Source organism: Vulpes vulpes, unplaced genomic scaffold, assembly GCF_048418805.1.
Source record: "Vulpes vulpes isolate BD-2025 unplaced genomic scaffold, VulVul3 u000000899, whole genome shotgun sequence".
NCBI classification, from domain to species: Eukaryota; Metazoa; Chordata; class Mammalia; order Carnivora; family Canidae; genus Vulpes; species Vulpes vulpes.
The window spans coordinates 2609850-2633686 of NW_027325780.1; the positions used below are offsets into that span (position 1 = coordinate 2609850).

At 39.1% G+C, this 23837-nt stretch overlaps 1 protein-coding gene across 6 annotated transcripts in view; it reads right to left on the minus strand.

The window, feature by feature from the left end:
* MRPL1 (mitochondrial ribosomal protein L1) overlaps positions 1-13973 on the minus strand; it is a 105953-nt gene extending 91980 nt beyond the window's left edge. For 2 of the 6 annotated variants that reach the window (XM_072745524.1, XM_072745526.1), the window contains exons 1-2: positions 13732-13940; positions 1125-1236 (exon numbers count right to left, since the gene is read on the minus strand). In XM_072745524.1, coding sequence (XP_072601625.1) covers positions 1125-1236; positions 13732-13762 — 143 coding nt within the window. In that variant the 5' untranslated portion in view covers positions 13763-13940. Of the gene's footprint in view, positions 1-1124; positions 1237-4192; positions 4337-13413 lie in introns of those variants that run through there. The other 4 variants (XM_025998223.2, XM_072745527.1, XM_072745528.1 and 1 more) reach the window with 4 other exon arrangements.
* Positions 13974-23837: the final 9864 nt, after the last annotated feature.

Genomic DNA, 23837 nt, shown 5'->3' on the forward strand with positions numbered 1-23837 from the left:
ATCAATTATCTGATACAAGCCAGGTATCCAACAATTAACGGCAGTTCTGATACTATCTACCTGGATTTAGCATCAGATCCCGCAAGTTAAGGACTCAGTTCCATAAGACTGCCCCCACCTCAAATGCCAATAGCAATTCAAAAGGCCTCTCTTGTATTTGTGGCCAACTAGCTATAAATAAATCAAGGGGTCCTGTGACCCCCTCCACAGACTTCATAATTTGCTAGAATAGCTCACAAAATTCATAGAAACACTTAGTTAACATTTACCAGTTTCTTATATAACAAAAGATATGGTAAAGAATAGAGATAAATAGGTACATAGGGCAAGATGCAGAAGAGTTGGAAGTGCAAGAGTTTCTGTCTCCATTGGGTCTGGATGTACCACCCTTTGGGCACAGATGTATGCTCACCAATCCAGAAACTTTCAGAACCTCACAGTACAGGGATTTTTATGGAGGCATGATTAATTATGAACTCAATGTCTAGATCCTCTCTCTTCCCTGGATAACAGATAGGGTTGAAAGCTTCTAATCATGGCTTAGTCTTTCTGGAGACGAGTCCCCATCTGGGAGCCTACCAAAAATTTCTTATTAGGACAAAATGCTCCTATCACCCAGAAAATTACAAGAGTTTTAGGAGCTCTGTATCAGGAACTGGGTCAAAGACCAAATATTACAACAATAGATGCTCCTAGCATCCCTATCACTCCGGGGATTACAGGAATTTTAGAAGCTCTCTATCAGAAACTGGGGGCAGAGACCAATATATAAATCTTATGTCACAAACTCCTAGCTCCAACACTTACTACTACTGTGAACCTAGGCAGGTTACATAATCTTTCAATGCCTTGCTTTTCAACTGAAAAAAAGAACATAATAACAACAGCTTCCACATAAAATAGCTGTGGAGACTAAATTAGTTACTGAATAGCAGTATTTAATAAATGTTAAGTATTACTATAATAAATCATATTTTTCTTTTAAATTATAAAATGTTAAAAAAAAAAGCAGAGATGATAACTTTCATAATTCTATGCCCCTGTACATCTTTATGGGAAAAGCATGTTTTTTAATCAAAATTTTAAATAAAAGCAAACAAAAGTAATAAAAAAAAGATACTTACTTTGTAGCAGTAGCAAAATGTCTGCTGGACACCTGAACATATACAGAACAAGGATAAAGAGGTATCTGATAAGCCTTCTTTGAAAGACTATGCTTTTGATGACGTATCAAGACTTGAAAGAAAAAAAAACATATAAAATATTAACATTAAACATTACCCCCATAATTTTTTCATCTTTAATATTTTCCGAAAAAAAATATTCAATATTTTATGAGTCTCAACCATTCTTTAAAAAGCATAATAATAGGGGCAGCTGGGTGGCCCAGTCAGTTAACAGTCCTACTCCTGGTTTCAGCTCAGGTCATGATTTCAGGGTCATGGGATCAAGGCTCACATTGGGCTCTGTACTCAGTGAGGAGCTGGCTTGGGATTCTCTTTCCCTCTCCCTCTGCCCGTCGCACTTGTGCACATTCTTTCTCTCAAATAATAAATCTTAATAAAAAATTGTAAAAGTAGAAACTTCAATTCTTGAAACTAAAGCCAAGCAAACATCTAATTGAATAATTCGGTCTTTATTTACTTTTTAAAAAGATTTTAGGTAATCTCTACACTCAACATGGGGCTCAAATTTACAAACCTCAGATTGAGTCACATGCTCTACCAACCAAGCTTGGCAGGCACCCATGCTTCACTTAGTTTTAACTTAATCCAGTTCAGGATCAACAGAGTATGTTAGCTCTACTATTATGGAATATGATATACATATCCTGAATTTCTTTTTAAGAATTTAAATTTTATTCTCTATGTATATCTGAAATAGGACAAATGCTATTACCAATCACTTCATGAAGAATTCAATTAAGTGGGGTTAAGAAAAGGGATTATGCATAGGGAAAAGAGTATATTTAGATCCCTATCTCACACCACGCACACACTCAAAAATCAAATGTAGGTGGACTAAGGATTTACATTTGAATGACAAACTAAAGGTTTTCAGAATATAGAAAAATATCTTTTTGACTGTTTGGGAGGGAACAATTTCACAAACAAAACCCAAAAGCACTAGCCAAAAAGTAACTTATTAATGTTAAGAACATCTGTTTATTAAAGAAAATGAAAGGCAAGCCAAAAACTGGGAGAACATAATAGCAACCTATAGAACAAAGGATTAATATCCAGAATATGTAAGATCAACCCAATTAAAAAATAAAAGAGATGAACAGGCTAATTTTAAAGGAAACATAAACGGTACATGCATGTATGGGAAAATGCATAATTTCATTAGTAATCAAGTAAATATTAATTTAAAATATAATAAGGGGGATCCCTGGGTGGCTCAGCGGTTTAGCGCCTGCCTTTGGCCCAGGGTGCAATCCTGGAGTACCAGGATCGAGTCCCACATCGGGCTCCTGGCATGGAGCCTGCTTCTCCCTCCTCCTGTTTCTCTGCCTCTCTCTCTCTCTCTGTATGTCTATCATAAATAAATAAATAAATCTTTAAAAAAATATATAATAAAATATCATTCCACAGTGCTATTTAAAGAGTGGTCAGTTGGCCTATAAATCAAAATTACAGCAGCATGTAAATCAACCACATCACTAAGTATGTCATTTACTGCAGCTGACATCATTTTTTTCCACAAGAGTTCTTATGAAAAAGTAAAGAGTAAAGCAAGGAATGCTTTGATTAAATTGTGGACAGATAACAGTTTCTAGGTGCGATCATTTAAGTAGCAAAATTTTACATACATCAGATTGGCAACTTTTTTTTTTTTTTAAGTCTGGAGTTGCTGAAAATGTTAAGTAAGGGTAAATTTTACACATAGTAAATAAAAGTATGAACTGGAATACCACTTTGGAAAATAAAATGGCATAACTCAATGAGCTGGGCATATATATATCAATGATGCAGTAATTCCACTTGTAGAAATATGCCCTAGAAGAACTCCGACACATGTGTACCAAGATACATGCCCAAAATAACAACATCATAATGTCAGGAGACTTCTGGGGAAGATGGCAAAGGTAAGAGGTCCATAAGCTCTCCTCACCCCTGGGATACAACTAGTTAACAACCAATTCAATGTAAATAATCCAGAAAATGCCCCAAAAGCTGGCAGATCAGACTCTCTACAGCTAAATGTAGAGAAGAGGCCAAGGCCACTTCAAAGAGGGGCTAAATGGACCTGCAAGGCTGTCCACAGGAGAGAGGGAGACCATGGACACAGAAAGGGGACAGAAACAGACCCTCACACCAAGGAGCCCACACAGGGAAGACCAATCTCCATAACATTTGGCTTTGAAAACCAGAGGGGCTGAATTTCAGTAGTTCTTAAGCAAGTCTTAAGACCTGGAACCTTACAAATCAGCAGGCTCATGGGAGAGACAGGAGGGAGAGACAGAAGGGAGCCAGGAGGACAAGAGGAAACTGAGTCCCTGCCCTTAAAGAGGCAGCAAAACAAAGAGTCCCCATGCAATACAGCACAATACAGCAGTTTGAAAAATGCCTGGGATGTACAGGAGGGAGATTGGTTTATATAAATCTCAGAGCATGCGCTGGAGAGGCAGGGATCCTTGAGAGACTTCTCCAGGAACAAAACTACTGGCAGTAACCATTTTCATGCCTTACCCCCAGCATCAACACACCAACACCTTTAGGAACCAGTGCATCATCAACACTTGCTACTTAACTTGCTAAGAGTGTGCCCTGTTCCCTGTTCTCTTTCTGACATGCCCCCACCAGCCAGGCCTCTGATCTGGGTCTCCTCTCACAACAGACCCATGCAAACCTTGCTAACACCATGCATCCCAATCCTGAGCACTTCTGCAGATCTGCCCCCTCCAACACAACCTGTCTCAGTCTATATGGTGCTGGAGGTCTGGTCCTGTCAACTTGGACCTTGCTGGCACCAAGCACACTGCCCCCACATTCACCTATAGTCAGGTGCTATTGCATCTCTGGCAAATCCCTGATCTGACTCAACTTTAAGTCCCAGGTGGCCCCATACTAGCCCATTAATAACTGAGGGACCAAACCCTGCCCACAACAAGCCAAGAGAGCCATTGCAGATGACTGGACTGAAGGCAAACATGGTTCAGCCACAACAGCAGGGCACATGCCACACTCACTGAAGATACGGTTGAAGTGCCAGGCTCTGGTGAGTAGGGGACATTGCACTGCAGCACACTACAGGACCTGTTCTCCATAAGGCTACTACTTTCAAGAGCAGAAGACAGCTGACTTTTTAAACACACAGAAACAGACACAGAGAGCTAGAAAAAATGAGGATACAGATGAATATGTTCCAAGTGAGAAATAGAACAAAAATCACAGCAAGAGACCTAAATAATATGCCTGATAGGGAATGTAAAGTAATGGTCATAAAAATAATTCACTGGACTTGAGAAAAAGGTAAAGAACCTCAGTGAGGCTTTAACAAAGGGATGGAAAACATAAAATAAAACCAATCAAAGAACTCAATAGCTAAAATTAAAAATATACTAGATGGATTAAATGGTAGTGACCTGTAGGATAGAATAATGGAAAGCAATCAAGCTAAACAAGAGAAAGAAACATAATAATAAATATGAAAATAGACTTAGGGAACTCAGTAACACCAACAAGCATAATAACATTCCCATTACAGGGATCCCAGAAGAAAAAAGGGGTGCAGAAAATTTATCTAAAGAAATAATAGCAGAAAATTTCTAAATCTTGCGGGGGGTGGACAAAAATCCAGATCCAGGATGTATAGAGATCCCCTAACAAAATCAAACAAAGGAGGTCCACACCAAAACACATACGAATTAAAATGGCAAAAAGTAGTTGTTAAGAAAGAATTTTAAAAGCAGCAACAGGGCAGCCCGGGTGGCTTACTGGTTTAGCACTGCCCTCGGCCCAGGGCTTGATCCTGGAGTCCCAGGATTGAGCCCTGCGTCGGGCTCTCTGCTTGGAGCCTGCTTTTCCCTCTGCCTGTGTCTCTGCCTCTCTCTCTCTTCCTCCCTCTCTGTGTCTCTCATGAATAAACAAATAAAATCTTAAAAAAAAAAAAAAAAGCAGCAACTGAAAAGTTACATATAAGGGAAACCCTATAAGCCTATCAGAAGATTTTCAGCACAAACTTTGCAGGTCAGAAGAAAGTGGCATGATAAACTCAAAGCGCTGAAAGAAAAAAAAAAAAAACCTGCAGCCAAGAACACTGTATCCAGCAAAGCTATCATTCAAAATAGAGGGAGAAAAAAAAAAAAAAAATAGAGGGAGAGATAGTTTCCCAGACAAACAAAAGTTAAAGGAACTTATGACCAAGTAAACTAGTCCAACAGGAATGTTAAAGGGGACTCTTTGAGTGAAAGGGAAAGACCATAAGTAGGAATAAGAAAAGCAGGAAACACAAAAGCTGTAAAAATAAGTATATCTATAAAAATCAGTCAGGGATTCACAAAAATAAAATGATGTAAAGTATGACACCATATATCTATAACATGGGGAGGAGAGGAGTAAAGAATGGATCCAAACTTAAGAAACCATCCATTTAGACTGCTGTATGTATAATATGTCAAATAGAAACCTAACAGTAACCACAAATCAAAAACCAGTGATATGCAAAAAGAAAAAAATCCGGGGATCCCTGGGTGGCTCAGCGGTTTGGAGCCTGCCTTTGGCCCAGGGCGTGATCCTGGAGTCCCGGGATCGAGTCCCACGTCAGGCTCCCGGCATGGAGCCTGCTTCTCCCTCTGCCTGTGTCTCTGCCTCTCTCTCTCTCTATGTCTATCATAAATAAATGAATAAAATCTTTAAAAAAAAAAAAGAGAGAGAAAAAATCCAAGTGTATCATGAAGAAAGCCAAAAAACCATGAGAGAAGAGAGAAAGAAGAAACAGAGAACTACAAACAATCATAAAACAAGTAACCAAATGGTAGTAATTACTCTGAATAAATGGACTATATGTTCAAGTCAAAAGACACAGAATAATAAAATAGATTTAAAAAGCAACATGCATCTATATGTTGCCTATAACAAACTCATTTCAGACCTAATGACACATGCAGATTGAGGTATCTGGCTGGCTCAGTCAGTAGAGCATGTGACTCAATATCAGGGTCGAGCTGGAAGCCCACACACTGGAGTAGAGTTTGCTACAAAAAAAAAAAAAAACACACACACACACACACACACACAAAAAACAACAAAAAAACCCCCACAAATATGCAGAATGAGAGTGAAGGGATGGAAAAGCATTATCAGGCAAATGGAAGTGAAAAGAAAGGAGCAATATTTATACTGGACAAAATAGACTTTAAAACAAAGACTGTAACAGGAGAAAAAAGGGGAACATTATATAATCACAAAGGGAAAAACAAAACAAAAAGATATAACGACTGTAAATATTTATGCATTCAACATAGAAGGACCCAATACATAAAGCAGCTAACAATAAACCTAAAGGGAGTAATCAGCAGTAATATAATAATAGTAGGGGACTTTAACAACCCACTTACGTCAATGGATAAATTATTCAAATGGAAAAATCAACAAGAAAACAGTAGTTCTGAATGACACATTGGACAAGATATATCTAACATATTCATAACATTCCATTCCCAAACACCAAAATACACATTCTTCTCCAAAGCATATGGAACATTCTACAGAATAAATCACATATTAGGCCACAAAACAAGTCTCAACAAAATTAAGAAGATTAAAGTCATCCCATTCATGTTTTCTGACCAAGACATTATGAAACTAGAAATCAACCCCAAGAAAAATCTGTAAAAAACACAAATACATGAAGGTTAAATAACATGCTACTAAACAATGAAAGGCTCACCAAGAAATCAAAGAGGAAATCAAAGAATACATGCAGACAAATTAAAATGAAAACACAATGGTCAAAGCCTTTGGAGGTGGAAAAGCTGTTCTAAGAGGAAAGTTCACAACAATACAGGCCTATCTCAAGAAGCTAGAAAAATCTCAAATAAAGAACCTAACCTTCTACCTAAAGGAGCTAGTAAAAGAAGAACAAACAAAACCTCAAACCAGTAGAAGGAAGGAAATAATAGATTAGAGCAGAAATAAATGAAACTAAAAGCAAACAATAGAACAGATCAATGAAACCAGAAACTGGTTCTTTGAAAAGATCAACAAAATCGAGAAACCTTGAGCCAGAATCATCAAAAGAGAGAGAGAAAGGACTTAAACCAAAATCAGAAATGAAAGAGGTGGGCAGCCCGGGGGGGGGGGGGGGGGGGGCTTGGCGGTTTAGCGCCACCTTCAACCCAGGGTGTGATCCTGGAGACCTGGGATCAAGCTCCACGTCGGGCTCCCTGCATGGAGCCTGCTTCTCCCTCTACCTCTCTCTCTCTCTCCTGTGTTTCTCATGAATAAATAAATAAAATCTCAAAAAAAAAAAAAAAAAGAAAGAGGAGAAATAATGTCTGACATCACAGAAATACAAACCATTATAAGAGAATATAATGAAAAATTATATGCCAACAAATTGGACAACCTAGAAGAAACGGATAAAATCCTAGAAACATATAATCTATCAAAACTAAAACAGAAAGAAATAGAAAATGAACAGAATGACTACCAGCAATGAAATTGAATCAGTAATCAAAAGTCCAACCAACAAACAAAAGTCCAGGACCAGATGGCTTCACAGATAAATTCTACCAAACATTTAAAGAAGAGTTACCCATTCTTCTCAAACTATTCTAAAAAATAGAAAAGGAAGGAGGGCAGCCCGGGTGGCTCAGCAGTTTAGTGCCGCCTTTGGCCCAGGATGTGATCCTGGAGTCCCCAGATAGAGTCCCACATCAGGCTCCCTGCATGAAGCCTGCTTCTCCCTCTGCCTGTGTCTCTGCCTCTCTCTCTCTCCTCTCTATGTATTCTTATGAATAAATAAATAAATCTTAAAAAAAGAAAAAAAAAAAGAAAAGGAAGGAAAGCTTCCAAATTCATCTTATGAGGCCAGCATTACCCTGATGCTGAAACAAGATAAAGACACTACAGAGAAAGAGAACTAAAGGTCAATATCTCTGGGCATAGATGCAAAAACCCTCAACAAAATATTAGTAAACTGAGTCTAACAATATATTAAAAAGCTCATTTACCATGATTCAAGTGGGATTTATTCCTGTGATACAAGTTTAAATATTCTCAAACTAACCAATGTGATATACATCATATCAATAAGAAATAAAAAACAATAGTATCATTTCAGTAGATGCAGAAAAAGCATTTGACAAAGTACAACATCCCTTCAAGATAAAAACCCTCAACAAAGAAGATTTAGAGGGAACATACCTCAACATAGTAAATGCCATATATGAGAAACCTACAACTAACATCATCCTCAAAGGAGAAAAACTGAGAGCTTTTCCCCTAAGATCAGGAACAAGACAAGGATATCCATTCTCATTTATTCAACATAGTAGTGGAAGTCCTGGCCACAGCAATCAGACAACAGTAAGAAATAAAAGGATCTAAATCAGTAAGGAAGAAGTCACACTTTCACGATTTGCAGATAACATACTATATAAAGAAAACCCAAAGACTCCACTAAAAAATTACTATAACTGATAAATGAGTTCAGTAAGATTGCAGGACACAAAAATCAATATAGAAATCCATTGTATTTCTTTATATTAATAATGAGGTAGCAGAAAGAGAAATTAAGAAAACAGTCCCATTTACAATTGCACCAAAAACAATAAAATAAGAAGGAATAAACTTAAAGAGGGGAAAGACATGTACTCTGAAAACTAGAAAACACTGAAGAAAGGAATTGAAGATAACACAAACTAATGGAAAGATATTCCAAGCTCATGGATTGGGATAACAAATATTGTTAAAACATCTGTAACTGCCCAAAGCAACCTACAGATTTAATGCAATCCCTATCAAAATACCAATAGCATTTTTCACAGAACTAGAACAAATGATCCTAAAATTTGTAGGGAACTACAAAAGACCCTGAGTATCTAAAGTGATCTTGAAAAAGAAAAATGAAACTGGTGGCATCTCAATCCCAGATTTCAAAATATACTACAAATCTGCAGTAATCAAAACAATATAGTATTGGCACAGAAATAGACACATAGACCAACAGAAAAGAATAGAAAGCCCAAAAATAAACCCATAATTATATGGCCAATTAATCTTTGACAAACTAGGCAAGAATATGCAATGGGAAAAAGAAAATCTCTTCAACAAATGGCATTGAGATAACTGGACAGCTATGTGCAAAAGAATGAAACTGGACCATTATCTTACACCATACACAAAAATAAATTCAAAATGGATTAAAAACCTAAATGTGAGGGGTGTCTGAATGGCTCAGTCAGTCAAGCATCCAACTTTTGGTTACAGCTCAGGTCACAATCTTATGGTTATGGGATTGTGCCCAGCATCAGGCTCAATGCTCAGAGGGGAGTCTGCTTGAGATTCTATCTTTTCTCTCCCTTCTCATTGCCTTTCCCCCTGCTCAACCTCTAACTCTAAAATAAATGAATAAATCTTAAAAAAAAAAACCTAAATGTGAGACCTGAAACCATAAAAATTTTAGTGGAGAGAACAGGCAGTAGTTTCTTGGACATCAGCTGTAGCAACATCCTTCTGGATGTATCTCCTGAGGCAAAGGAAACAAAAGCAAAAAACAAACTACTGAGTCGACATTAAAATAAAAAGCTTCTGCACGGCAAAGGAAACAATCAACAAAACTAAAAGATGACCTACTAAATGGGAGAAGATATTTTCAAATGACATATCCAATAACAGGTTAGTATCCAAAATATATAAAGTACTTACAAAACTCTACAAAAAAAACAAATAATTCAATTTAAAAATGGGCAGAAGACATGAACAGACATTTCTCCAAAAAGACATGGATGTCCAACAGACTCATGAAAAAATTCGCAAGATCACTCATCATCAGGGAAATATAAATCAAAACTATAATGAGACAGCACTTCATAACCTGTCAGAATGGCTAAAATCAACAATACACAAAAGAAATTTTGGCACGGATACAAAAACAAAGCAACCTCGAGCACTGTTGGTGAATGTAAACTGGTGTAGCCACTGTGGAAAAAAGTGTGGAGGTTCCTCAAAAAATTAAAAATAGAAAAAAAATTACCATATGATCCACTAATTCCACTACTGGGTATTTACCCAAAGAATATGAAAACACTAATTCAAAAAGATACATGCACTTCTATGTTTACTGCAGCATTACTATAACAGCCAAATTATGGAAGTAGTCGAAGAGTCCATCCATCAATCAATGGAAAAAGAAGATGTGGGATTGGTGTCTGTGTATACACACACTATGAAATATTACTTAGCCATAAAAAAAAGAATGAAATCTTGCCATTTGCAACAGCATGGATGGATCTAGATATTATAAGTGAATGAATCAGCCAGAGAAAAACAAATACTATATATTTCACCCATATGTGGAATTTAAGAAAAAAAAAATTAAAAAGAGATAAACCAAAAAAGGAAAAAAAAGACTGTTAACTATAGAGAATAGATGGTTACCAGAGGGGAAGTGGGTGGAGGGATGGGTGAAATAGGTGAAGAGGATTAAAATACACTTATCATGATGAGCACTGAGCAATATATAGAATTGCTGAATCACCATATTATAGATCTGAAACTAACACTGTATGTCAACTATACTGGAATTAAAATAAATCATCATTCATCATCATCATTATCATCATCATATCTTTGTAATGGCAATACTGCAGAAAAGAACCCAAACATTTATCTACCGTAGAATCCATAAATAAATTGTGCTATATTCCTATACTGGAAAGCTAGAGAAGAGTAAAAATGACTAAACTATGTGTTCTATGGATGAACTTCACAAACATAATTTTGAACAAAAGTTCAAAAGATTTGAAAGAAATGGGAAAATCAGTCACACAAATTTCTAGAAAAAGCGTTCAAGCCCACCCCAGTTGGAGGAAAAAGTTGTCCCAAGGCAGAAATGTTCTTGGTGTTGATTAGGGCAATGTGACTAGAGAACACAGAGTAAGTAGAAAGGTAACTGGAAAAGAGGTCAGAGAGGTAACCTGGGTGAGTGGGTGAGTAGGGGGGATAAGGCAGGTGTGAAGACCCTAGGCCAGTGCTGTCCAGTGGAAGTAGAATGTAAACTACACGTATATCTTTAAATTGTCTAATAGCCACATTAAAAAGGGTAAAAAAAGAAACCAGTGAACTTAATTAATAAAATTAACATATTACAGCTAATAACTCAAAACATTATCATTTCAACATGTTATTAATATTAAAAAAAACTCAGGTATTTTACTTTTTTTGGTACTAAGTCTTCAAAATCTAATATGTATTTGTCACACTCAATTTAGATTAACCACACCTGAAGTGTTCAATAGTGGATAACAATATGGACAACACATCGTTAGGCCATTCTAAAAACTAAGAAAAATGGGGAGGTCTTACAGTTTTGAGAATAAGGGTAATATGATTTAGGTTCTTAAAAGACCAATTTCCCTACCTTTTGAGAACATAGTGAATGCCAGGTGAGGAACTGTAATGGCATGCAAGGTAGTTGCTATAGTATAGTGAGGACATAGATTTTGGATTTATTTTGAGGGTAAACCAACAAATGTGTCAACTATTTTATGTGAAGTGTGGGAAAAAGAGAGGGAATTGTGGATATGCTTTTGGCCCAAACAACTAAGAGGATGAAGTTACCATCAAATGAGAGGGGGAAGACTGCAGGCTATGATGAGTCTGATTTCTGACAAGTGTTAAGTGCTAATGAGATATACAAGTGGAGACCTAGAATTGGCAGGTAAGTTTAAGAATCTAAAGTTCACAAGAGGGGAAACCCTGTCGAGACCCCTCCCACTTCTGAGAGCTTTCTCTCTATCTTTGCTTAATAAACTTCTATCCCGGGATCCCTGGGTGGCGCAGCGGTTTGGCGCCTGCCTTTGGCCCAGGGCGCGATCCTGGAGACCCAGGATCGAATCCCACATCGGGCTCCTGGTGCATGGAACCTGCTTCTCCCTCTGCCTATGTCTCTGCCTCTCTCTCTCTCTCTCTCTCTGTGACTATCATAAATAAATAAAAAAATTAAAAAAAAAAAAAAACTTCTATCCCTTTACTAACTAACTAAAGTTTACAAGAGGTCCCAACCATAGATAAAAATTTGAGAGCCATTAAGATATAGATACTAGTGAAAGCCAGGAAACTTGGAAGAGATCACTAGAGGAATGAATTTACATACAAAAGACATGAAGATTGGGGGACACTTAGGTGGCTCAGGGCTTGATCCTGGGGTCCTGGGATTGAGCCCCCCCCCCCCCCCCCCCCGTGTCAATCTCCGCGTCGGGCTCCCTGCATGGAGCCTACTTCTTCCTCTGCCTGTGTCTCTGCCTCTGTGTCTCTCATGAATAAATAAATAAAATCTTTAAAAAAAAAAAAGACATGGAGATTAAAGATGGGTTCCTGGCTCCTGAGGTATTGCAAGGTAAGAGACTGGGGAGAGGAGGTGGAACTAGCAAAGTAATGTGAGAAATGACAGGTGAGATAAAAAGAAAATTAAGAGAGGAATGCTAGAAGCCAAGAGAAGAAAATGTGGCACGAAGAAAATGATAATCCTCAGTTCTCTTTTTGGTTTGTCTAAAATAGTGTTATTTCTGTCATACATGTAGAAAATACCGTAAGTCTCTTTTCAGTAAAGATACACTTTCTGGCTTGGTCACTTCGTAGTTATCACCACTCTTTTAAACAACTATCCCCAACACAGAATCCTGTCTTGACGCTAAGCATTCCCAAAAGAAGCTCACAGAGAAAAAGCAGGATGTAGGTTAAAAAAAAAAAAAAAAGAAAAGAAAAAATCTCTAGCCTAGGAGTGAAGCTTCAGTTTTGCCCCTGCCATTCACTAGTTATACGAGCGCTACCACGTACTTTAACGGGATCAGTTTATTCCTCTGTAAAACAGGAGTGATGCTGGCTGCTGCCTTCAACTAAAGAGCTACCTTAATCAATAACAATATGTATCGGTGCTTCAAAATCACAAAACAAAAATTAAAGAGCACTGTACCAAAAAAAAAAAAATTGTACCAAAAAGGGCTGTCCTCCTAGACAATAAATCGTGGAGTTTACTAAGTCCGGAAAAGAGCTACTACCAAGAAGTAGGACACACTTAGTCTCCCAACGATAAAGGTCGATGCAAATCACGCAACGTCTGGACCTTTAAGAATGAGAGTCGCCGGCAGGGCGGCCTGGGCAGGCGCCGGTGAGCGTTCTGCGCGGCGGGAGTTCACAGGTGCGGCTCACTTCAGCACGCCGCCTTTTCCACGCCAGAACTCACGTCCTTACGAGGTTCTCCCACGCAGCCCGCACCCCGTGCTGGAGGCGGAACCGCGTCTCCACCTCGGCCCCGACGGGCGGCTGCAGGCTGGCAGCGCACACCGCCTCCCACTCCAGGCCTGGGGTTCGCGGCTCCAGAAGGGAGCGAGACGTCTGTGAAGCCGTTTGTGAGTAGCAGTTGCCCTCTGGAGAACCTAGAACTCGCAACAACAGGGAGCCCTCGAGCCCGCCGCGCAGACCCGTGCCTAGGAGAGTCTGGCCCACCGCAGGAGGACACCGGAGCTACTTCCCCCCAAGCCCGGATCACGCATTGCTTTACCTCGACCAGCACATCTTATGGCCGCCGCCATGTTGACCGTTCCGGATTGTGTTGACGAAATCGGTCCTACGCTTCAACTTGCAAGAAACTTAAAAAGGGTTCCTCTCCGGAACTGACGGAAGGGTGAGGACTTAGAAAGAGCAAGAGGAAAAGGGGCGGCACCAAAAGAAGCTTCACACCGGCAGGGAACCCCGAGCCCCCGCCCCCCCCCCCCCCCGTGGCGGTGTTACAGTCGGGCTTCCGTGCTGGCCTTCCGTGCTAGGACCCTGTGCCTCTTGGTTCCGGGGCACCGCTTAAACCACCTGCAGAGAAACCTGCCCTTCGTGGAAAACACGGTCTTGTTCGCGTTGCTCTATTTTTTCTTTTTTCCCCCTTTGATTCAAATGTACTTAGAACGATGATTTAATATATTGAGAGAGTACCCAGCAAAGCATGGAAAACAATCTGAGGAATCTCACCAGTTTCTATCGGCCCATTTCTAGCCTTGTCAAGACTTTCAAATCGCCAGACTTGGGGCGTCCCACCCTAGGCGGCGTCCCAACCCGCTAACAAAACTTTCCTTTTGTCTCAACTAGAGATCAGCGTGGTCTTAAGTTCATCTTCACGTCGATCAGCTCAACATGTTCCTTCTGCCGGCAAGCTGGCCCATTAGGGTCAACGGAACAGTACTTGAAAAATTTGCAGAGCACTTCTGGTTTTAAAATGGGAGATCTTGAGACCTACGCACAGGTTATTAGGACTCAAAAAAAAAAAAAAAAATCAGTGTCCTTTCCATCAGTCAAAGCTGTTGTCAGCATAATTTAATCTTAAAAAAAAAAAATCATCATAGTTTATATCCCTTCCTAGTTTTGTGGGGTTTTTAAAAAGATTTTATTTATTCATGAGAGACACATAGAGGCAGAGACACAGGCAGAGGGGGGAGCCCTGGATCCCAGGACCCTGGGGTGGGGATGGGGACCTGAGCCGCCCAGGCGCCCCGCACACCCCCCGCCTTCCTCCAGAGCTCGCTTCCAGCTCCTGCTTCTCTGTCCAGCCTCAACACCAGGCCAACCCCTCTCTATCCCTACACACACACACACGCACAAGCTCTCTGGCCATTCCAATGGCAAGCTAGCAAAATTAACTTACTTCGATGAAGCTGCCCATGAGAAGTTGAACTGATCAAAGTAGGAACTTCCCAGATGATTTATTTCATATGTATACATTGTACCTGACTACATGACAGACATGGTTTCTAATTTATTCCCCTGTCCTATTAACACCTAAGCAGTTACTTCAAAAGGTCCACACCCATTTACGACTGGTATACACACAAATTCAAAGAACTTGGATCTGCCTTTATAACTTTCGTCCCTTTCTCTCTCCTTTTCTTTTCTCCTTCCTTTTCACAGATACGTGACTGTTTGCCATGTGTCAAGCAATGTGCTTGGCTACGCATGGAGGCAGCAAATGAAACCAACATAGCCATGGCCTTCATGATCCTTAAAAACCAATTTCATTTGAGGGTAAATTCAACAATTAGGGCAAATCCATTTCCAGACAAAAAAGGTGATGAAAGTGCTTTTCCATAGCCTCCACAACTCCCCATTTCTATACCTAGAGTAATTTCACCCCCACCTGTGTACTTCTTTGTGTCTCCTATTACAACAAGATAATATAAACACCTGCATGGTTCGCGGTTGGTTCCCTGCGGGTTCGAGAGCTTCTTTTGGTTTCCATCCCTTTTCCTCAGAGTAACAACAGGCAGTATGCTTGTAGTAGTCACCTTACTAGAGCAGTGTCCTGTAGTGGTGCAACTTATCTGACTGCCCACTTTGACCACCAGAACTTTTTTTTTTTTTTTTTTAATTTAAATTCAATTGGCTAGGGCACCTGAGTGGCTCAGTGGTTGAGCAGCTGCCTTTGGCTCAGGTCATGATCCCAGGGTCCCAGAATCGAGTCCCACATTCAGGCTCCCTGCATGGAGCCTGCTTCTCCCTCTGCCTATGTCTCTACCTCTCTGTCTGTGTCTCTCATGAGTGAATAAATAAAATCTAAAAAAATAAATAAATTCTATTTGCCAACATATAGTATAACACCCAGTGCTGGGCAGCCCTGGTGACTCAGCGGTTTAGTGCTGCCTTCAGCCCAGGGCCTGATCCGGGAGTCCCAGGATCGAGTCCCATTTCGGGCTCCCTGCATGGAGCCTGCTTCTTCTTCGGCCCGTGCCTCTGCCTCTCTCTCCCTGTGTCTCTAATGAATAAATAAATAAAATTAAAAAAAAAAAAAACCAACCCAGTTCTCATCCCATCAAGTGCCCTCCTTACTGCCTGTCTCCCAGTCATCCCATCCCTCTATACCACCCCCCTTCTCCAACCCTTTGTTTCCCAGAGTTAGAAGTCTCTCATCATGGTTTGTCTCTAATTTTTCCCCATTCAGTTTCCCTCCTTTCTCTTATAGCCTCTTTCACTATTTCTTATAGTCCACATATGAGTGAAACCATATGATGATTGTCTTTCTTCAATTACTTACTTCACTCAGCATAATATCCTCCAGTTCCATCCACATTGAAGCATATGGTAGGTATTTATCCTTTCTGATGGTTAATATTCCGTTTATATATAGACCACATCTTCTTTATCCATTCATCTGTTGAAGGACATCGTGGCTCCTTCCACAGTTTAGCTATTGTGACCACCAGAACTTGATGGTATTAGATGGGGTTCAGAGTCCATTTATTTATATATAACAATACATAAAGAGATTATTTAGGGGTGCCTGAGTGGCTGTCGGTTATGTGTCTGCCTTTGGCTCAGGTCATGATCCGGAGGTTCTGGGATGGATGTCTACATCAGGCTCCCTGCTCAGTGAGAAGCCTGCTTCTCCCTCTCCTTTCTCCTTGTGCTCTTCTATCTCTGTCTCTATATCTCAAATAAATAAAGTTTTTTAAAAAGAGGTTATTTAGGTTTTTTAGTTTGAAACTTATTAAAAACTACAAAAATCCACACTCTGAAATGGGAACTCCAAGCCTCTCAATATTTAATATGCAATGAAGTTCTAACTAAAGAAGGCCAGTAACCTTTTGGTTAAGTAATGGTGCTCTGGAGCCAAACTTTCTGGGCTTCAATCTCAGTATCATCACTTACCAGCTATGTAATGTGGGACAAGTTGCTATACCTCTTTGAGCCTGGGTTTTCTTATCTGGGATACAGGGCTAATGAGATAATTTATGGAGGTACTTACTATAGTACCTGACACAGAGTAAACACTCATTACATGTTACAACGTGTCATTAGTGAGGAACCAGTGAGAACTCTTAACCAGAGAGGCAAAATGAATAAGCTGTTCTCATACCTTCTTTTCCATTATCTGCTTATTTCTTAATACAATACATTCTGATACATGTATGATACATGGGCTAGGATGTCCCTTTCTTTATATCAGAGCTTTCATTAGTATTTGTAGAAAGTGTTTATGTACTTCCTTATGGTTCACTTTAAACACAACTTTTCCCAGTTGATTTCCAGGAAGGTTTTATACTTTCCAGGAGTCTTGGCAACATGCCAGCCTCCTGCCTGCTTGGCTAACTTCCCTGGGAGAGGTTTCTAAATATTTGCCTGGCTCTGTAGTTCTCTTCATCTTGCTCTCTTTCTTCAACCATCTTTCAGTTGTTCTGGAAACTCTTGCAAGAAGAGTTACTTCCTATTTTGGGTTCAAGTTGAAAATGAATTATTTTATTGAACAAAAATAAGGAACTCAATGACATTTCCTTCTTCAATAATAGGCATCAGAAGCACCCAGGTTAAATCACCCAGGGTAAAACAGATTGCTGGGCTCTAGCCCCCAGAGTTTCTGACCTAGTAGGCCTGGGTGTGGCCCATGGATTTGTATTTATAATAGGTTCTCAGGGGATGCTGAGAACTAGTGTACTTGTCCAGAGACCACACTTTAAAAACCACTCCCTATGTAATAAATACCATGACACATTTGCATCCATACCTATCATTAATGTGGGGAGGAGTTGTTTTGTTTAACAGTTTTATACTCAATATAATATAGGCAATAAAAGCATTAATTCCTGTATGTGATATGTCTCTAGGACCTGAATCTACCCAGTCTTATCTTCTCCTCTATATAGAAACTGCTATTCCATACTTCGGTTTTAGCTCCAAAACTGTCCAACTGCCAGCTGGGAGAATTTCTGGTCTCTGCTTATTTGTCCATCTGGATTTTAAGTATCACCTAGACTGCCTTCCCTCCTTTTGTTTATTGCAGACTCAGATTATTTTTTTATAAAGAAATGTCTATCTAGAATAATTATTTCTTAATCATAAGGTGGAAAATTTTGTGAGGAATTAGAACTCATTTTATTTTGCTTCACATCTACCCCAATATGGGAGTTGCTGTGTCCCACAAACCCTAGACATTTTAATTCCAGCTTGAATTAGGAGATTTAAAACTATCCAGTGGAATGCTGGTAAATGTTTAACAACCGGCTCTCCGGTACAAAAGGAACAAATTTGTAGTAGTACTCATTTCTGTGGTATATATATTCCCACAATATCTGGTTTCAAGCTCCCAAACATAAAATCAACCAATTCACAATATTCTGACAGTTTAGCACTTGGTTCTCACATGGCTATAACACACTACTGGAAGTTTCCTAGTAAAAGCCTTTGATAACTTAAAAGACCTGAACCAAACTAACCTATCCTAGAGCCACACTTCTCAAACCTCAGTGTGAATACAAATCACGTGGGAATCCTATTAAATTGTAAATTCTAATTTAGTAGGTCTAGGGTGAGCATGAGGGTCTAATTTTGACCAGTTGAAGCCATCTGACCCAAGGAAAGTCCTTCCATACTATAGCTAGTGATCTGGCTTGAAAAAAGCTAGGCCAATCCTTTTTCTTATGGAACTGGAATTGAAGAAAATGAAAGATGGAAACATATAGGTGGGAGAATTGAGCTGTAAGGTGACGTGTAGATTCAGGGCCAGAGAAACTTTGAAAGACAAGCTGAAATTCTTAGCAGAAATGGCAATGAACAGAGTTATATGAAGCCAGTCAGTTTCCAGAATAGACTAGAATAAGGATGCGGGGGAAAGCAGAGCTATCATGAAGAGATCAGCCGCCCCAGAGAGGAAGATAGCAGATGCAGCCTCAGTTCCTGTTACAGTTTCCGTCAAGTCTGCTGTATCACTATCCCTCTCCCTGCCTTCTTGTGAGATCCCTATCTACCATACATAGCCCACAATAACATGTTTTCTTGAGCTTGTATCAGTGAATTTCTGTATCTCCTAAATAAACAAAGAAGCAAAAAAAAAAAACCTAATTAAAATCTTGGAACTCTAGTTATTCTGGCTATGATGCATGAATTGGCAGCTCTCTGCCAGAATCAGCAGCGAAGCCTTAATCATAGAATCTCAGAGTTTGAAAACCTTTTGAGGTTTTCTAGCTACCTGATATATAAACTCTATCTGTAATTCTCTGCTTAAATCTATGGTGGCAAAGTCTTGAATATCCTATAAGCTAGTTCACTCCAATTTTGGACGACTCTAATTGTTAAAGCTCCTCCCTATATTAAAGCTGAAATCATCTTCCCTCTAACCTGGACCCAATTGAACCCTTTGGGTCAATTCCATTTCCAATTTCATTTCCACATGGCAAATCCACATTCCTGGTATTCAATGACAGCTGTCGTGTCTCTTATGTCTTCTCACTTAGCTGAGTATGTTCATATTCTTACCCACCCACAGTTCCTCTTTTCCAGGCATTGTGAGAAAAATTTTCATTTTCCTAGGAGGCGTACCAAGCATATACTCTAGGTGGCCTGTGCCTCTCTTAAATACAATCCCAAGATTGAACAAAACACTCCAGAGGAGAAAGGAGCATCACTCCTGGAAAAATTAACATAACCTAAGATTGCAGCAACTTGTAATGGCTTCACTTAGTACATTGTAATTCCTTTGCTTTTCCTCATACCACAAGTATCCAGATTTGAGCTAAACCAAAAGGTAAGGTTCTTTTTGATGGACTTCTTGCTTTAAGATTTCTGTATTTTAGAATACCTCTGTCCAAAACAAACATAATGCAAGTCACATATGTACTTTTAAGTTTTCTAGTAGCTACATTGAAAAAGTAAAAAGACACAAAATTATTTTTAACAATTTGTTTCACTCAATATATTCATAATATCAATTCAATATGTAATATAAAAAATATTGAGATATTTTACATTCTTTTTTTATACTGTCTTTGAATTTCTATATTTATTTTACATGTAGAGCATATCACAACTAGGACTAAGTCCATTCCAGGTGCTCAATGGCCACATATGGCTACCACATTACCACGATTTTAGAAGAATAATAATAGCTAACATTTATTGAACACTTAATGTGTGCCAAACTCTTTTAAAGGGTTTACATAATTTAACTGTTTAAATCTTCACAACAGCACGATAGGATAGGCACTATAATTATTCTCATTTTACAGATGAAGGAACAGAAACACTGGGAAGTTAAGTAACTTGCCCAGTTAACAAGTAGTCAAATTGAGATTTCAACCCAGGATGCCTGGCTCCAGAGACTTCATTTTTAACCACTATTAGACATGCATCACACAACATACTTCATGCTGATACATATAGGGATCTTGCTTAATTCCTATTTTATAGATGAAGTAACTGAGGCCCAAGAAGTTAGTAACTTGCCAAGGGCCACACAGCTAGTGTTAGAGCCTAATATCAGTTCAGTATATTTGATCACTGCACCCTCTTCCTGCTTCACTGTCCTGAAACTCTGATGTTTAAACATACATACACACCCATGACTCAATATTTTTGATGCCGATGTTTCAAATTAGAAAATGGCCAGATAATATCAGAGTGTGTGGGAGAAGGTAAATAACATGTGAGCACATACGTATTATTTTTTGATCTTCAGAGCCAAGCGTGCAAATCACAAGCACCGACAAAACACTAATTAGAGTTAATTTTTATCTTCAATGCATGCAGTGGTAAAACTTGCTTGAAATATTTATCTAAATATGGAAATGTGGGGTTTTTTTAAATTTATTTTTTAGGAGCCCGTTTTACCCAACTTTTTAAAAACTTTGTTTTAAAGTTTATTTATTTTTTTTAGAAATCTTTACATCCAATGTGGAGCTCGAACCCATGACCCCGAGATCAAGAGTCACATGTTCTACCGACTGAGCCAGCCTGGTGCCCCTGGAAATGCATATTTTAAACATTTTATAGCTCTAAGAAAAGTAACAATCCAACAAAGCAATTCTCAGGAAAATGTTTTATTTTTATTGAAGAGTGTACCCAACCCACAAAAGTAGGCTGTAAGTAACTGAAAGGATGTGACTCTCTTCCTCTCTTTTGTACCGTGTGGCTTTATTGTTTTTGTAGACTCAGAAGTGAGCTTGACATTTTGTTGTTGCACTTTTTTCAGATCCTGTATTTTTTTTAGATAAGGTTGAACTGAAGCTGAGTTCAAGCCCCAGCCTTAGGAATTAATAAGCTCTTTCTCTGTCTCCAAACATCTACTTTTTACTACTTCAGGAAATGAACCCAAGGTTTTTAGGGAATCTTGAGAATTATTTCTTAGTCATTTTATCTGAAAAATATTGAGTCTAAATACTCCAACATTGGGAAGCCTGGGTGCCTTAGTGGTTAAGCGTCTGTCTTTGGCTCAGGGCATGATACCAGGCTTCCAGGATCGAGTCCCATATCGGGCTCCCTGTATGGAGCCTGCTTCTCCCTCTGCCTGTGTCTCTGCCTCTCTCTCTGTCTCTCATGAATAAATAAATACAATCTTTTAAAAAAATTAAATAAATACTCCAATATTCATCCATATACAGTAACATCTCCATCCTTGTCTAAATTATCTTATTCCATCTAACAAAGTTTCTGTTGTTGCAGCTGGGTTAGCATTTGTCTTCTTCCCTTAGTAAACAAGTAATAGAGGTAGAAGAGTAGTGGTATGAGAGAGATGGGGAGAGAACGAGACTCAGAGTAGAAGAGCCTTTAATAATCAAGGAGCCAGAGGTTCAGGTCACGCTTTCCTGACATGGCCAACCCTAGCAGGTTATATCCCCACTCAGCGCTGTGGTCTTTCCATCTGAAAATAGGGATGACAACATTTTTGTGGCATGTGATTCTCCATTGCACTTCCTTAGCTTTGGTTACAACTTGTTAAGTTATGCTAAACAACTATGAATAATTGTTAAGGATTAATTTTTAATGGACAAATAAAAGATGCTTCTGGCTCATCTAGGAGAGATGACAGAGCTCTAACCCAAGGAAACAAATCAAAGCAAACATAGATCAAAGAGTTATCCAGGGGTCCAGGGAAGTAATGAGCATCCTAATCCATCAGGAAAAGTAGATTGTATTTAGAAAAATTAATGAATTTCTCCAAAGGTCAAAGGAAAATAGTAATGGCTGGGAATATAAATAAGAATAGATGGGTTCCTAAATAAAATTTATTTTCAACTGTAATAATCCGGGTTCTAAAACAGATTGTACCACCAAAACTGATATAAAGCATGTAATTCTTCAAGAAACCACAAGAATGCATTGCTTTTCTGAACTCTCTCTAGAAGGAGGGCTGCAGAAATTTAGAGAGAGTAAGATGCTCTGGTTCCCAGTGCCCACTATCAGAAGAGACCCAGAACCTTTCGTGAATGACAGCGAGTGGGGATTTTTGCAGTGTTACCACAACTCCCCACTTCTAGGGCACCCAGAATAGAATCAGGAAGTAGCAGCTGTGTAATCGAAGGACTGCACTTAACCCAAGCTGTGTGCATCTCGAGATTCAGATACCTGTCAAGCAGACAGAAGAGTTGCAGGGTGTGTTTGGCTCTAAGGAGCTATTCATGTAAGGGAGGTGGGAGCATTTGAAGGATACAGCACCCATGTGGAAGAGAAGTAATCCTTAGGGCCCTGCTTCTGCCCAGTGCCTTTCAAGCATTACTGTTACAACCTGGGCTGGAAGACACAAGAAAAACATGTAAAAGAGACATTTTGCTGAAACCACTTAGAGCCCCATGAGCATAGGGCTTGTTGTTTATGGGAACCAGATCAAAAGAGGACATGAGAGAAATCCTAGAATGCAGCATGCTACAGTCTGTGACATACTTGGGACACAGATAGCTTTGATGGCTTTGGCACCTTTCTTACACACAAAAACTAACCAAAAGCAGCAGAACAGGACAAAAAGGGCAGACATAATGCAGTAGCATATGTGTTTGGTTCCACTCAATGCGACACTCCCTTATAACAACCAGTTCATTTGTCCAGAGTTCAAGAATACTGGAGGCATAGAGCCAATCATTATTAGTGAGGTCTTAAAGGCTAAGAAATATCAAGGCCATATAGTTCACCATTGGTCTGGAAAACACCAGTGGCATGTAGAGAGCCATCTCAGAATAATGCAAGCAACTATGATTTTTTTTAAATAATAATGTTGCCCAGTTATGAGGTTTGTTAGGTCTCATCCAATGTTTGATTTTTCCTAGATTTTCTTTGGCCAAGGTTAGCAGGTTTCTTTCCTTACATCTTTTTATAAAATATCTAATTCCAAATTACAGATTGAAATATGGCACACTGTACCCTGCATCTTGACTTAGTATCAGTTGAATTACAGTTGGCCCTTGAGCAATATGGGGGTTAGAGGTGCCAATCCCCTGTAGAGTCAAAAATCCATGAATAACTCTTCACTCCCCAAAAACTTAACTATTAATAGCCTACTGTTGACTGGAAGCCTTATGGATAACATAAGCAATCGATTAGCAAATATTTTGCAGTTATATGTATTATATACTGTATGCTTACAGTAAAGTAGAGAAAAGAAAGTGCCACTAAGAAAATCTAATGGAAGATAAAATACATTTATAGTACTATACTGTATTTATCGAAAAAAAATTTGCCTATAAGTGGAACCATGCAGTTCAAACCCATGTTGTTTGAGGGTACATTATAATATGAAATCCTTGTCTAATTTGCTAAATCTTTATTTTTATTATTACTACTTTAATTCTAGTACAGTTAACATACAGTGTTACATTAGTTTTAGATGTACAGTATAGGGAGGCCTGGGTGGCTCAGCAGTTGGGCGTC